The following is a 16,099-nucleotide window of genomic DNA, read 5'->3' as shown; positions in this document are numbered from 1 at the left end:
AAAAAACCTAGTACTCAGATCAACTAAATTTTCTGTCGGTTAGGCAGATTGAGACCAGATGTGCACGCTCTACGGTTACACTGTTTTATTTGTTTATAAATAAAATCAGTGAAAAATTAAAATTTTGTATGAAAGCAAGCAGGAATGCTTGGATATGTTTCCCACTTTTTTATTCATTTATACTAAGTTATTTTTTGATGAATAAAACTATTCAAAAATAATCCTTGCAAAGAATCGGGGAAATATGACTGGATCAAGGATCTGGAACGACCAGATGGGCCCACAAATAGTTAAGAATATAGCATATATATATGTGTTTAGAAAATATCCTTGATCTTTATTCCTTGATAAAAAAAAGGTCGTCTAGTGGTCGTGCCCAGCAAAATACCATTCAATCAGCTTTTTTAGTTCTTATCGGTATTTCATTATTTGGTACTGAATATTGCCCGCGTACAGCCGCTAGCAAAAATGTTTTGCTAGCAGAAATGTTCTTATCGGTTTCATACGAATATCATCCCTAATTTAGCTCGTGTACACTTATTTCGTGAATACTGTGACGTATTTTCGGTATATTTCTGAGGGTCAGACCGTAGATGCTGTCAATAAATCCGCAGTCACACTGCTAGACTGCATTCATAAATTATTTATTATGGCATTTCTCCGATTTTCAAATGTTTGCTAAATAATTTGTTTGAAGGCGCCGCAGGATATCTAATGAAAGTGCTGATCACGTGCCCGCTACGAGAGCTATTTACTCAGTGCAATAAAATCGCAACCAAGGACAGACATTTTCTCCCAGTCTCACTTTACAAGCGCCTAGAGAGACGCCGAATATTTCGCAACACCGCAAGAGGGACAGAGTCTTCCGCAAAGAAACATGAAATGGGTAAGCTTCAAATGAAAATGCATGTTTTTCACTTGAGTAGTCTACAATTCGGTTGGTGGGGTCTGCTTCTGTGGCCTTGATGTCTAGTGCAAAACTAAAATTGCATTGTCCGCATCTTCCATGCCCCAGTATGTGTTTATGTGAGCGCGCGTGTGTTTCCGTACTTTCTGTGTTCGTGTGTGACTGCGCCTTGTGGGGCGTTCTAACTGTGGTTTTGCCAAGCGCGGGAAAATCAATAGCATCCCATCCCGATGCACTTTTCGTCCAATCAAAGAAGCAGTTGCGAAAAAGAAATAGTATAAACCGATTGAATTCTGACTTGTACTACCACCCTTTTGCACCCCATACACCACCTGACTAGCGAGGGCGCATATCGAATCCCATAGAACGCCATCGCTTCGTTGTGCAGCCTTGAAGTCAACGTTTCCCAACGTTCTGTTGCAGGCATTGTTGCACTGAGGTCATTTAGAAACTGAAACAATTCAATATTAACACGTAACATCGAAAGAGAGAGCTTGTTCCTTGAGGCTTGAGCTTAGGGCAGGGCGAAGAGGTGGCCGAGGCCGAGGCAACTCCGCAGCACGAGCGACAGGCGACGACCGGCGACGATGTAAGTAGCGAGCGTTGTTAACCTCCTATCAAAAGTAACCACCTCCCAGCAAATTTCCAAAATCGTTTTCGTTTGCGTGCCTTATTTCGTTATCGTTTGTTTTTATTGATATTTTGGTAGCAGAGACAAAATTGTATTACCTCTTAACAGCAGAATTGGCAACAACTTCCAGTTACAATCCTTCGTTTAGTTCCGCTAACGCGCTTAACCAATTGGTCCTGCCATTAATGTTTAGTTGCTAATCCCCAGCCCACACAAAAAAACACAACACACAATACAAGGACACTGGCACATGAATTGGAGCTCATATGTGTTTATTATTGAACTGTCGAAATGTATTCCCAGAAATGATGTGCCAGAGCTCTCATACAACACTCAATCTACATAGTACAAATATGTAGATAGTTTATAAAACACATAATACATTTATTATACTGCTTGGGAGAGACAAATCTAACGTTCGGCCTCAACCAACCCACAGACAATGCCCTCGGCCATTAGCGGCGCTCCGCACGGCCAAGTGCACATACCCAGCAACGAGGAGTGCGGCATCCGAGACGTGTGGAAACATAACCTGGAGGAGGAGTTTCGCACCATACGCAAGGTCGTGCAGAAATATCATTATGTGGCCATGGACACAGAGTTTCCCGGCGTAGTGGCGCGACCCGTTGGCGAGTTTCGATCCACCGCCGACTATCACTATCAGTTGCTGCGCTGCAATGTGGATCTGCTGAGGATCATTCAGCTGGGTCTGACCTTTATGGACGATGATGGCAAGACGCCTCCAGGATACTCCACATGGCAATTCAATTTCAAGTTCAATCTAAGGTGAGATAATGGTTTTAATAATGACAATGATTGTGTTGTTTTTGGTTATATCATAAAATATCTTTGCACTAGTGAGGACATGTATGCCCAGGACTCGATCGATTTGCTGCAAAACTCTGGAATACAGTTCAAGAAGCACGAGGAGGACGGCATCGATCCAATTGAATTTGCCGAGTTGCTCATGAGCTCGGGCATTGTGCTGGTAGACAACATCAAATGGCTGTGCTTTCACTCTGGCTACGATTTCGGCTACCTGCTCAAGCTGCTCACTGACCAGAATCTGCCCTGCGACGAGGCTGACTTCTTCGAGCTGCTGCACATCTACTTCCCTAACATCTTTGACATCAAATATCTGATGAAGTCGTGCAAGAATCTAAAGGGAGGCCTTCAGGAAGTGGCCGATCAGCTGGAACTGCGTCGGGTTGGACCCCAACATCAGGCTGGCTCTGATGCCCTGCTCACTGGCATGGCATTCTTCAAAATGCGTGAGGTACAGCACATAAATGCACATCATTTGCACATTGTCCCTGAAGAGACTATTGTACTGTTTTCCTATCTGCTTGAGAATACCATGCACTTAAAGCCAATCGTCAGCACGATCGCTCTCTTTAGCAGCCTATCAAACAAAAACAACAATGTTGCTAAAAATGCCAGTGCTAATGGTAATGGTAATGGTAATGGTAATAGTAATGGTAATGGCGAAGGAAAGTGCTCTACCGACGTTCCTTTGACATCATCATCATCATCACCCTCATCATCACCAAAAGCGGCCGGCAGTAGCAGCCTTCTAATTTCAAGCTCGTACACTGTCACGCCACCCACATCCCCAACATTGGCTGGTGGGGGGCATGACGTAGTGTCGCTTGCTTTGTTTATTAGAGGCTGCAGCACCAGCACGGACAGCTCCGATTCCTAATCCTTGTGTGTTTCCGTTGCCTTGCCAATCAATCAATCACCACTAACTCGAATCATTTCAATCATTTATTTGGCTTACGGTTTGGTCTATGGTTTCGTAGCATTTCCATCCCTAAACTAGACTCTATTTATTATTTTTGTACATAATTACATAGATTTTAGAACGCATTGAATGCTGCACTTGGAGTGCAAGTGCTTTTTGCCAGTGCCGAAGGGCATCTGAGCCACAATTAATGGATCAATGGATTAATAAGCTTGAAGCGTTTATCTTTTTTTTTTTTAGTTAGCTAGTTTAGTTTGTTGAACAATGAATGAATTCTAATCTTAAAGTAAGTGTTTTTTTAGTTAGTTTAAACTGTTTAAGGTCATGTGAAACATGTCTGTTAGTTTTAAAGATTACGAAAACGAAAAGTGAAGTTAAGAGAAAACGTTCTATATGTTTCTGAATGGAAAATTAAATGAATTGAAATTAATTTTCTTTTTCAATTTTATTTATGATTTCTGGTGTGTGGGTCTTGAACTATGTATTTTGCATTCTTGATACGCGCTTTTTGGCTTCTCTTATCTTGCTATGTTTCATTTGGGCTTGAGAGGAATATTTAACAAATTTAATTAATATTGAATGAAAATGATCAATTGTATTTCGAGTTATATTTTAAAGCAATTTGCTTGACTTTAACCTATATATAAAACCTATATATATACAAAACTGATTATGATGAAGAATTCTAATTATTTTATTTAATTATTTTTGTTTAGCATTTACTTCTTATGTTTATTTATGTTTTATTGTTTGTTTACGTTAATTTGCATTCTTTAACTCCATCTCCTCATATCTTATGATTTTAAGATCTATCTTGGCGTAAATTTCGAAAAAATGCATTTTTTGTATACTCATTACGGCGTTGGCTTTAGTCTTTAATTAATAACCAAAGACTGCAGAATTGTACACTATTATACGATACCCTCAAGACTAAAAGATACAAAAAATATTAAAACAAGAAATAATCAGATCAGATCGGTAAACGGTATGTAACATATAATTTAATCAATTCCAATAACAAAGACCTTGAAATAGAAAACAATTTATTTGAGATATCTTTTACTCTGGCCGTAGACAGATTTTGCTTCACTCTAGTAGATATTTTTGCATTATGTAATCCTTGTGTACAAAATGTTACCTTTTCTAACGCTTTTGCTCTTCGGCAATCTTCTGGAATCTGTAATATGTAATCTGTAATCTGGAATGTTGTGTGTCTAATAGAATCGCCTTATCAAACTTCTTACAGATGTTCTTTGAAGACAATATCGACCATGCCAAGTATTCAGGACATCTGTACGGCCTGGGCACCTCGTTCATCGTGAACGGCAACAACTTCCACGAGAGCAATGGCGAGACGAGCAGTGCCTCATGATTTATACTGATGGGCAATGCTGTTGTGCCTGATAAAAAGCCAGTCGAACTTGAAGGAGCCGGAGAAGATGCCGCACCGGAATCACCACCACTCAAGGACACTCGGACAACCGAACCCACTTCAACAGCACCGCAATAATCACCTCCTCCTCTCCAAAAAAAAACACCTCCCCATAAAACAGACCATTAAAACAGCTTATTCACTTTCCATTTATAATATTCCCGTTCCCCGTCAAACGCAAATTTGCTGTTCATTTAAAGAAAAACAAATACCAAAACAAAACAAAAAAGAAACCACTGGCATAAACAAATTTTAAGTCTAAAAGGGAAATAGAAAAAAACGTCAAACTGAAATAGAAATATAATCAATTTCTGCATGTCTAAATGTGTTACGAATACAAAACTAACATAACTAAGCTAATATTGTAAGCCAAAAGGCCACATAGAGTGTCGTGTCTTTGTATAAAACAAAACAAAAAACAATATATTTAAACATTTTTAAATTTATATAATTCGAAACGATTTTTATTATTGGTTCTTGGATGGACCCAGTAACAAAGCAAGAATAATCTCTGTTGGAGGATGAAACTGTCAAGCGTGCACATCTAAAACCTTTGTACAGTAATCTCGGGTATAATATTTTTTAAATTAAACGACGATAAGTTCCCGTGCGCATCGATTATTAGAATAAAAATATCAACAAAAATATATATCGATAGATCAATGTATCAATATAAACTGATCAACATTATCAGGGTGACCGTTTATATGTTATATACTAATGAGGATATTTTGACGTCAAAAATGAGTTAAGAGCTATGTAAATTGTTTTCCATCAGTGTGTTCTGAGGGTCAAACCGTATATTTGATCAATAAATCAACGGCCACAGCTAATGTACACATCAACAGATTGCGTGTGTTGGTATACTCTGGGTTCGACGGTATATTTTATTTGTGAGGTGATTGTGAGGTAGTGTGTAGTTCTCGTGTAGTTACTATGTAAAAACATTAATTTTGTGAAAATTATTGTTAACCTCTTTTGTTCAAACCTTTTTTTATAAACATTCAAATTAAGCTGATAACTTAAAATTAACCAGTTATGTAGGAAAGTAATTTGTCAATCGGATAAAATTATGTTCTTAGGGCTGAGGGTCCTAGCTAGTTAGTAATATTCGACAGAATATCAAAAACGAAGAATATGTAAAATAGAACTTGAATTCGTCAGTATATATAAGGTATACTTTTAAAGTAAGACGGTATGTTCTGGTATATTTCGAGGGTCGGACCGTACATTTTATTAATAAATCCGCGGTCACACTGATCTCTAGGCAGAGGGTTTTTACCCAAAAATTAAATAAAAAATAATCATTTTTAATTGCAACGTGAGTCTGTTTCACGTAAAATATTGCAATACCCACGGCACTGATTCGTTCGCTTGTGTTTTGAGCTCGGATAAATGAGAGAAAACACGCTGAGATGTAGATGTTCACTGAGCGGCCGCAACAGCAGCAATAACAAAAGCAAGAGTGAAATTTATGCAAAGAGAAAAGCGCGATTAGCGCCAACGCCAATACTATGGAGAACTTAAAAATAAGTGATAAACTGTTTGAGGATGTGATATATTTCGTGCTTGGAAACCTGGATGAAGAGGTAAAGATTCCCCGTTGCTGTACTGCATTTTGATCGAGTGCATGCGCGCGTATGTGTGTGTGTGTGTTTTTAGCGCGCTTCCCCCAAAACAAGAGCAAAAGCGTTGCCATACTCACGCAACTATTACCTCTCTATCTCTCTCTCTCTCTCTCTCACGGCGACATGAGAATCGCCTAGTTTTAGCATGTGTGTGTGAGGGGTGGGGGGCGGCGGGGGTATTATTTGTACTGTTGCGAATCGAATAAAACTCATTTTATGTTGATTTTCCATTTTGCAGATTGAAAGATTCCTGAAAAATGGTGGCGCCCAGTCGAAACTTTTCCTCTCGGACAAGATCACACATCTGATATGTGCCACCAACTACTCAGAGGAGGAGCTGTCGATGAACCTGGAGCTATACAGTGTGATTCCCGTCACCGAGCAATGGATCCTGCACAGTGCAAAACTGGGCCGCATGGCCTCTACCCGCGCCTTCGATCCGAGTCCACATCAGCTGCGTCTGATGCGCGGCATCCGAGCGGCCATCACCAACGTTGTGGCCAGCGATCGGAGGCGCCTTTACGCGATGCTCACATACCACGGTGCCGTTGTCACCCACAGCTTTGGGGCCACTAATACGCATCTGGTATGCGGGGCCGCCAACGGCGGTATCTACAACAAAGCGCTGGCGCTTCCTAAAAATGCCATAATCATTGTGACACCAGACTGGGTGACGGACTGCCTCAAGTGCAAGGGCTGCCTGGCATCGGAGCCGTATCATCCCAGGCTGCTGAAGCCTATTGAAAAACAGCGGGCCCAGAAGCAGCAGCAGCATCAACAACAATTGCAGCAGCAACAGTTGCAACAACAACAGCAATTGCAGCAGCAGCAGCAGCATCAACAACAGTTGCATCAGCAACAGTTGCAACAACAACAACAGCAGTCTGCCCCACCATCCACTCTCTCGGACATCTTGGGCTTCGGCGAGGACAGTGCAGCGGCCAAGAGCATAGCCAGCATAAAGTCGCAGCTACAGGCCTCGGCGGAACAAATCCAACAGCAGCATCAGCAGCTACCTGTGCCACCCGCCCAGCAACAGGTGGTGTTTGTTCGTCCTCAGCCGCAGCTTCAAAGCCAGCAACAGCAACAACAAATGCAACATCAGCTGCAACAACAGCAGCAGCAGCAAGGGGTTTCTCAAGCGCCTCCTCCAACGCACCCGCAACAGCCACAACAATTGATAATACAACAGCAAAAGATAATCCCCGCCAATCTTCAGCAGCAACAACAGAATCAGCAGCAGATCAAGAATATACTGCAGCAGCAAAGACAAATCAAGAGCTCGCAGCAACACTCTCAGCAGCAACAACAACAGATCCAAATGATGCAGCAGCATATTCAGCAAGAGCAACAACAGTCGCCCAGACTCCCCACAACCCCCACCACGGGGCGACAAACACCACGCACGCCGACAACAACGCCGCCCGTGCAATCGCCCCAACAACACCAGCAACAGATAGTGCAGCAGCAGCAAGTGGTTCAACAGCAGCAACAAGTGGTTCAACAGCAGCAACAAGTGGTTCAACAACAACAACAAGTGGTTCAACAACAGCAAATTGTTCAACAACAATCAGTGCCTGTTTCCCCCCAAATCCTACACCAACACTTGATGCGACAACAGCAGATATTGGGCCAGCAACAAATGCACTTGCAGCAAATCGTTCAAAGCGGCCAAGCACTCAGTGCCCAGCAGCAGCAGCAGCAGAGGCAGATTCAACAGCAACAGCAACAAATACTGCAGCAACTACAGCAATTGCAGATGCAAATTCAACAGCAGCAACAGCAGCAACAGCAGCAAAATCTTCAACAGCAGCAACAGTCCCCACGGATGGTACAAAATAGGTCGCCCGTAATGCCACCGAACACGCCCTCTCCTTCGTTGCAACAGCAGCAACATCATGCCACCAGCAACATGCTGCCACCTCAGTCTCCGCGCCAGCTTCAATCGCCAGCACCGCAAATGACTCCTCCGCCACCTCCTTCGCCACAGAGTGCCCAGCAGCAACAGCTCCTGCGACAGCAGCAGCAGCAACAGCTCCAACAGAGTCGCCAACAACACATGATGGGCTCCCCGCAGCAGCCACAACCGCCATCGATGATGTCTCCGCAGCAACAGCAGCAGCAACAACAACAAATGCCCTTCCAGCAGCCCGTTCACCAGCAACAACGCATGCAATTGCAGCAGCAACAACAATTGGCCCAACAACAACAACAGCAGCAGCAAAGTCCGCAGCACATCTCAGCCCCTCAGAGTCCGCAGATATCGCAGACACCGCCAATGCAAAGCAAGCAGCATCAGCATCCGGCAGTGGGGGGACAGCCGCAACACCAACAGCAGCAATCGTTCTCCCAGCAGCCCATCGATCCAACAGATCCCGTTCAGGTGGCCCAAGTGCTTAGTCGCTCTGCGCTGAGCAGCAATCAGGACTCTTTGATCATGCGTCAGCAGCAGTTGAAGCAACAGCAGTTACAGCAGCAGCAACAAATGGCACCGCAGCCCCAGCCGCAGCCGCCCCAACAACCCCAACACACGCCATCGCCGCGACAATCGCCCTTGCAGCATCAACAGTCACAGCCAACGACACCCGCGATACAGCAACAACAAACATCTCCAGTATGTCTGTCTTATATATCTTATACTATTAGTATGTTTAGAGGTGCTCTACGTCCTAGTTGGTATATATTATACATTCTTTCTGTCTTTAAGTTGTAGCACTTTATCCAGTCCGATTGATTGCAATGTTGTCGTCGCGAGCCGCAACGATTCCCATGGCGTGAGTTTCCACCCTCCATCCCGACTGCGTGTAGGACTCTAAGATAGTTCTGGGTATTAAGAGCTAGCGAATGCGGTCGCGAGGAAAAAATAGTATAGGTCAGATCATATAGGTCAAATATCAATGGGAAAATATCAAAAAAGCAAATAGTATGGGTCCTGAATCTCCGGTTCAGTCTACAGTCGGGCCGGGAATATTTTTCAGTATTTTTGTATAAAGGACTACTTATAAAAAACGATTCTGCTTTCAGCCAATGCAACAGCAACCCCAACAACAACAACAGTCAATGGCACCGCAACAACCAGCACCTGGACAGCAGCAAGTCATCACGCAACGACATGTAATCAATACATCCACGGCGCAAGGGCAACAAATCATACAGAGCCACATGATGAATCTTCAGCAGAAACAGCAGCAAATGTTGCATGTTCAACAGCAACAACAAATAACACAGCAGCAACAGCAGCAGCTTCCACCGCAGCAACAACCTCAGCAGCAGCAGCAGCTTCCACCGCAGCCTCAGCCGCAACAGCAACAAGTTCAGTTCACACAACAGCAACAGATTGCCCTGGGAGCTGGTGGACAGGTACGGATCATTCAGCAAACGATTCAACGACCACAGCAACAGCAGCAAGTTCCCCAACAGCAACAACAGCAGCAACAGATCCTTGGACAATTTCCGCAACAACAGCAGGTATGTGCTTACTTTACCCACTAATATTTATCGCTGATAAGTGTTGTTTTTGATTGTCATAAACTCAAGAAGCTTCCTACATACATATGTACTAGAGCCCTACATGAACGGAAAACTCGCCTCGTTCGGTTCGTTGATATCAGCGATTCAGCTTCCTCATATCTTCGAATCGCTCGGACAAAACGGACTGAACGAAAATTTTTACTGTGTCAGATCCGAAAAGTTCGGTTTTTATCTCTCATTCTTCACGAGAAAGCATTATACAAATTAGCTGTTTTTTTGCGCCAATTTTAACAACCATTTTCGTTAAACCCTTTTTCCTCGCACTGGGTTTTTAAGGATTCGGGGTAATTCGAATCTGACTGAAGGCAGGATTCGTATTGATCGAACGCATTAAAGGGGCATGAGTATAGCTGAGTATCGACTGATTTCTGTTCTTCGTCTGCGCATTCATAGATTTTTTTTTCCCAACCTATATATTATAATTTTATTTCGGATTACAATCTTGCAGCCTCTTCAGCAACAACAAATGTCACAGCAACAGACTCCTCAGCAGGTATTGGGACCGCAGCAGTCACAGACCCAACCGCAGCAGCAGCAACAACAACAACAACCACCACAGCCAATGCAACCTCAGGGAAAAACTTTCATTATCAGCCAGCAGCACTTCAATCAGCTAAGCGTGCAGCAGCAGCAACAGATTTTGGCGCAAAATCAGCAGAATCAAAATGTGTTCCTTGTCAATCAACCTAGTATCTCGCAGCAGCAACAGCAACAACAACAACAACAGCAGCAGCAGCAGCTCGTTCAGCAGCAGCAAATGCTGCAACAGCAGCGCATGCAAATGCAACCCCAGCCACAACAAATCGTTGTCAACCAACAAATTTTAAGCGATCCGCAGCGCTTACAGTACCTTCAACAACAACAATTGATGCAGCAAAAGCAACAACAGCAGCAACAGCAACAACAACAACAGCCGCAGCTTGTGGGAGCAACACAACAACAGCAAATACATATTCAGCAACAACAACAACAGCAGCAGGCGCCGCAACAGCAACAACAAATCTTGCAGCAGAAGCTCCCAATCGATCCCCAGCAGCAACAGCAGCAGCAGCAGCAGCAGCAAATCATGCAACAAGTACTAATAAAACAACAACAGCTGCCCCAACGAACACCCCCTCCGCAACAACAGCAGCAACAACAGCAATTGCTGCTGCAACAACAATCACCCCAACACCATGCACAAATGCAGCAATCAGCGCATTGGTCTCCGCAGAGCCCTGCCTCGGGCCAGATGGCACCAACTACACCCGGCACGCCCACCAGCAGTGTTGGAATGCAGTCACCGCTACCCGGCGGACCGCCAACACCCCAGCAGCACCAACAGCCACCGCAGCAGTTTGCACCACGTGGACTGCGGCCGCAAACATCTTGGCCAGGACAGCAACATCAGCAGCCTCAAGCTCCGCAGCAACAACAGCAACTTGTGTTGCCGCCACCCCAACAACAACAACAGGCACCACAACAACAGCAGCAGATTGTATTGCAACAGCCGCAACAACAGAAAATAGTTCTGGATGAAAAAACGCATGCACATTTCATGTCTCTGGACGCGCACAAACGAGCCGAGTACATTGCGAAGCTTAATCAGCAGAACAAGCCCAGGGTAATGCTGCGCCAGCAAGTGGCCTATCAGCCACGTCCCGGCACTCCAGGAGTAGTCGCCACGCGACCTTCTGGTCCAGTTCCCCCGGGCCACATAATTGTCCAGAGTCAAATGCCACCGGGACTAACACAGCAGCAACAAATGCTCTGGCTGCAACAGCAGGGCACACGTCAGGTGGTGGTGCGAGCCGGGGGTACTCCCGGTCTGAGTCCCATTCCCATTCAGCAGCAGCAGCAGTCAGGCGTCGGACCTCCGCAACAGCAACAGCCACCGCAACAGCCCTTCAATCCCAACGACCCTAACCAGCAAATGTTGCTGCAGAGGCAACAGCTTCGGGTCCAGCAGATACCCATCCAGCAGCAGCAGGCGCCCCCGCAGATGGGCAAGCAGACGGTTCAACTCATCACCGGACCGAATGGGCAGCTGATTGAGCAGCAAACGATCGTCCAACAGCAGCAACAGCCTACCACACCAGGCACACCCAATCCACAGGGTGGTGTTGGCAGTAGCGTTGTCGCAGGTCCCCCCGGAAGCGGGAACATTATGACGCAAACGCTGGTTATGACAACAGGTAGGTAACAATTAAATTAGACTGTTTTTTGGCTTTCCTTGCTGCTATGCACAAAAAATGTTCGATTGTAAATATAAAATCCCTTTGTTGCTTCCCTCCAGCTCCAGATGGACAGCTGCAGCAAACGCCACAGCAAATGAACCTGAAGACAAAGACTGCGTTGGCTAACATGCTAAGTAATCGCCTGGGCAATAATGGTGTGCAACCGCAACAGCAGCAACTGATCCAAATGGCTGATGGTCAGACACAGCAGCAGCAAGCTCCCCAGCAACAGCAAATTGTCCAGCAGGTGGTGGTGACTGGGGCAACACAACAGCAGCAACAGCAATTGCTGTTACAGCAACAACAGCAGCAGCAGCAACAGCAGCAACAACAACAGATGGTGGCACAGCAGCAATTGGCACCACAGCAGCATGTTGAGACTCCGTCTGCTGCCGGCGCACTCCGGATGATGGGCCAGCAGCATAATGCAGCAGCAGTGGGAGTGGCTGGTCCACCCAGAACCCAACAGGAGTTGCTCATGCTTCAGCAGCAACAGCAGCAGCAGCAGCAACAAATGCTTCAGCAGCAGCAAATGCGGAGAGTGGTTGGCGTTCCCCAGCAACAGCAGCAACAGGTTCCGCAGCAGCATCTCGTCCAGCAGCAAATTGTTGTGGCTTCTTCACCCTCGCCACAACAACAGCAACAACAGATGCCCGTGGGAGTGGGCGGCGTGCCGGTGCAGCGTCCACCGCATGGTTATATCCAGACACGCCCCGGACAGCCGCCGATCCCGATGCCGCAGTTCTACGGCCACAATCCGAATCTCAAGCTGCCCGTCGATCTCTTTCTGGTGGGCTGCACCTTCTTTATTGTGGAATACGACGAAACGGACAGTGACGAGCTGCCCATATGGCTGGACACTATTCGACAGTTCGGCGGGGACATTGAACGCGTCTACTGCCCCAGAGTGACGCATGTCATCTGCCGCACCCAGAGACACGGCGTAGTGATGCAGGCTTTACGAGATGCCAAGCGCTGTGTGACCGCCTACTGGCTGAGCGACATTTGCCTGAAGCGACAGCTGATGCCTCCTTGGCAGCCGCTCCATTTGCCCTTCCCCAGTCAGTTTGGCTATCGCAAGCCGCTGGAGCGGTACATCATCACCTCTGAGGGATTCGAGGGCGAGGAGATGGTGAGACTGCAGCAGATGGCTGAGGAGTGCGGGGCCATCTACACCTCGTACCTCTCCAAGGTGAACACTGTGGTCGTTTGCAAGCAGCTCGAAGGCAATAAGTTCAATGCGGCCAAGGAGTGGAACATTCCCATGGTCAATGCCCTGTGGCTCAGTGATGTCTGCATCGGCAATCTGAGTGGCCTCTCCCAGTACGACAATCCAAAGTACCAGCAGTACAGTCTCGTGGCTCCGTTTCGCATCGAATGCAACTTGGTTGCCCATCTGCTAAGTAAATTAGCCTATTCTTTTATGTTCCAGATCATGTACTAAGTTCAATTTAATTATCTTTTCCAATAGCTGCCTGGAAGGCGCCCATCAATTTAACTCAGGAGGCTCACGAGCGCGTTAAGCGTCATTTATCCGATCCCTATGGCAATGAACAGAAACTGAAGCGCCAGAAGATGAACTCTTTCCAGCAGGAGCAGCTGCCCGAACAGATTGTCTGCCTAGAATACCCCACAACCACCAAGCCCCCGAAGGTGATATTCTCTCAGGTCGCTGATGCTGAAGCCCTCAAAAAGGCTGTGGTGTAAGTATTAAACAAAATTAGCTGAATTAGATAGATTTTACGAGTATTACTTGCAGAATCTTGGGTGGAATTGTTGTGGACAGCCCTGCAGATGCCACTCACCTGGTGATGACACGCGAGAGTCGCACCTGCAAACTGATTCAGTCCTGCTGCCATGTGGACTATGTGCTAAAGTCGAGTTGGATCGTGGAGAGCGCCAAGGCGGGTCGATTTGTGCCAACCGATCCGTATCGTATACAGCACATACCAGTCGACGAGAACCTACAGTTCAATCTGGACACGGTTTTGTGTGCCCCCACGCGCTCCACGCTGTTCGCTGGCAGATGTTTCCATGTGACGCCGGATGTGTTTCCGGCCCGCGAAGAAATCATTCGCATGATTGAATCGTCTGGTGGAAAGGTGGAACCAAAGCGACGCAGCGGTGCTGCTGTAGTTGAATCCCATGTTCAGTCGCCCGACTCGTACATCATTGTTACCTGCCCCACGGACATGCATCTGTGCGCGGATTTGACGAGGCACGGCAACCCCAAATGTCACATTGTCTCCACCGAGTTCGTGATGAGCTCAATTCTGAAACAGCAGCTGGAAATCGAGCCCAATCTGATACCTTACTTGTACAATAACAACAATGCCAACAGCTGTAACAACAACAAGTCCTAGCATCGTCGAGTGTTTTGGTTGTTGTATTAGTGCTAAAACAAAGTAAGTATCAGGTTTCAGGATATAGGTGTATAAAATTTAGAAGTTGCAAGTTGTTAAATAAGTATATAAGAGAAGAGAGAGAGAGAGCATCCATGTGAGCCACCCCATCAAAATAACATTTGCTGACTAGACTGATGATGCAATTTATTCGGAACCTGCCCGAGGCCCTGCCCAATTTCTTATGATATATACCATACCAATAGGAATCTAGTCGACTGAACTCGTCAACTCAGAGGGCCATGCAAGATGGGTTACACAGCAACATATCGTTTAAATTTCACACCCTTTATGTACGGAATCATTTTTCTAACATCTCATCTTATCTTATACACAGTAATTCATATTTTTCTTTGGCATAAGCTGACATTTTTTCGACAACCATTTGAATTATACGAGTATATACGGCATACGCCAGTATAACCCTACTCTGAATTTTTATTTCTTGAGCTTCAAACTCCCTATGAATTGTATATAATTTACTTTAATAGCAATGATTGCAATGATCTGAATCTGTTTATTTTTTTGGATTATATTGATATACATAACTCAGTTCTTGATGAGATGTCATAACCGACCGATATGTGTAGGAATTGTGAGGATAGAATGTAAGAAAAGATCTACCTTAATTAGCCTAAAGAAGAGTTATATAAAAGAAATCAATCAATATATTTTTCTGAGGGTTCTTGAACCAGCTAGCTGTAAAAAGTCACACAAATATACATACAATACATATATATTTCCCTAGAGTATACGAAAATGTTTCACAGAAATTTATATATTGCTGGCTATTAGTATTTTAAGTACTTTTCACTTAGTTAAAGCCAATATTTTCTAAACAAATAATATACAAATGAGAATATTCTTAGTTAGGCACTGTACGAAATCAATTAAATAAAAAATTACTGAATGCATTTTGTCGAACTATTATTATTGCTAACGAATCTAAGAATATATTAATACTGGATTGGGTATATGTACATGTGTACTATACATATACACACATGCCATATATGTATCTATGTAAATTCATGTTCAATCATTAAATTTGCCAAAAATCGACCTCATTTTCGTTGTCGAGATGCCAGTGGCCGTGGTTGATGACAATCGACAGGCTGGATTCCCACGGTCCTGGGAAGGTAGGGGCCGATCGGCCCATAAATAGCTGAGATATAGCCTTCCGATGATTGGTATTTGCACATCATGCAAATACTAGTTTTTTCTGTAAGCTATATCTCAGCTATACGGCTGCCGATCGGGGCGTGGCATGTCATTTCGTGACCGGGAGAGTCCTGCCAACCGATTGGCACAAGAAAAAAGGACATCCATTCCATCACGATTTTCGCCAAAAGTCATGATGGTTACATCATCCAATTTGCCAAAAATCGGCCTCATTTTCGTGGTCGAGATTTTTGTGCCAATCGACAGGCTGGGTCCTCACGATCCTGGGAGAGTTGGTCCTTCACCATTCGGCCCATAAAAAGCCGAGATATGGCCAACGAAAAATGTTTAATTGAATCTGACGTCAACTGGCAGAAAATGAGAAATTCTGAGCTGGGATACCAGGCAAACAGAAATGAACAGAAAGCAACTTACCTTTCGTTCAAC

General features: G+C 45.0%; 2 protein-coding genes across 4 annotated transcripts; both read left to right on the top strand.

Annotated features, from left to right (window-relative positions):
* The first annotated feature begins 593 nt into the window (after positions 1-593).
* Positions 594-5,136, top strand: LOC108153067 (CCR4-NOT transcription complex subunit 7). Of its 3 annotated transcripts, XM_033387154.1 has the most exons (5): positions 596-886; positions 1,331-1,496; positions 1,978-2,324; positions 2,397-2,814; positions 4,529-5,136. In XM_033387154.1, exons 3-5 carry the CDS (start codon positions 1,981-1,983, stop codon positions 4,652-4,654), a joined length of 888 nt encoding a protein of 295 aa, XP_033243045.1. In that variant the 5' UTR covers positions 596-886; positions 1,331-1,496; positions 1,978-1,980; the 3' UTR covers positions 4,655-5,136. The 3 variants fall into 3 exon arrangements, with proteins under 3 accessions (XP_033243046.1, XP_033243045.1, XP_017138336.1); XM_033387155.1 differs by lacking the exons at positions 1,331-1,496; positions 4,529-5,136 and adding an exon at positions 4,090-4,238 and having other exon boundaries at positions 594-886; XM_017282847.2 differs by lacking the exon at positions 1,331-1,496 and having other exon boundaries at positions 597-886.
* Positions 5,137-5,951: 815 nt separating this feature from the next.
* On the top strand, positions 5,952-15,381 carry LOC108152184 (PAX-interacting protein 1). The gene is made up of 7 exons (XM_017281326.2): positions 5,952-6,303; positions 6,581-8,956; positions 9,367-9,810; positions 10,322-12,047; positions 12,149-13,492; positions 13,561-13,792; positions 13,849-15,381. Exons 1-7 carry the CDS (start codon positions 6,229-6,231, stop codon positions 14,450-14,452), a joined length of 6,801 nt encoding a protein of 2,266 aa, XP_017136815.1. The 5' UTR covers positions 5,952-6,228; the 3' UTR covers positions 14,453-15,381.
* The last annotated feature ends 718 nt before the right edge of the window (positions 15,382-16,099 follow it).

This window comes from Drosophila miranda, chromosome XR (assembly GCF_003369915.1).
Source record: "Drosophila miranda strain MSH22 chromosome XR, D.miranda_PacBio2.1, whole genome shotgun sequence".
Lineage (NCBI taxonomy): Eukaryota > Metazoa > Arthropoda > Insecta > Diptera > Drosophilidae > Drosophila > Drosophila miranda.
This window is presented reverse-complemented; position numbering and strand designations above follow the sequence as displayed.

What these genes read in the sequence shown, in the direction of transcription:
- LOC108153067 (XM_017282847.2), top strand. An exon ending in AATTTCAAGTTCAATCTAAG is followed by an intron (nt 2,325 to 2,396) that starts GTGAGATAATGG and finishes TCTTTGCACTAG; the next exon opens with TGAGGACATGTATGCCCAGG. An exon ending in CATTCTTCAAAATGCGTGAG is followed by an intron (nt 2,815 to 4,528) that starts GTACAGCACATA and finishes AACTTCTTACAG; the next exon opens with ATGTTCTTTGAAGACAATAT.
- LOC108152184 (XM_017281326.2), top strand. Translation starts at nt 6,229, where the DNA reads ATGGAGAACTTAAAAATAAGTGATAAACTGTTTGAGGATGTGATATAT. An exon ending in AATTTCCGCAACAACAGCAG is followed by an intron (nt 9,811 to 10,321) that starts GTATGTGCTTAC and finishes ACAATCTTGCAG; the next exon opens with CCTCTTCAGCAACAACAAAT. An exon ending in CTTGGTTGCCCATCTGCTAA is followed by an intron (nt 13,493 to 13,560) that starts GTAAATTAGCCT and finishes CTTTTCCAATAG; the next exon opens with CTGCCTGGAAGGCGCCCATC.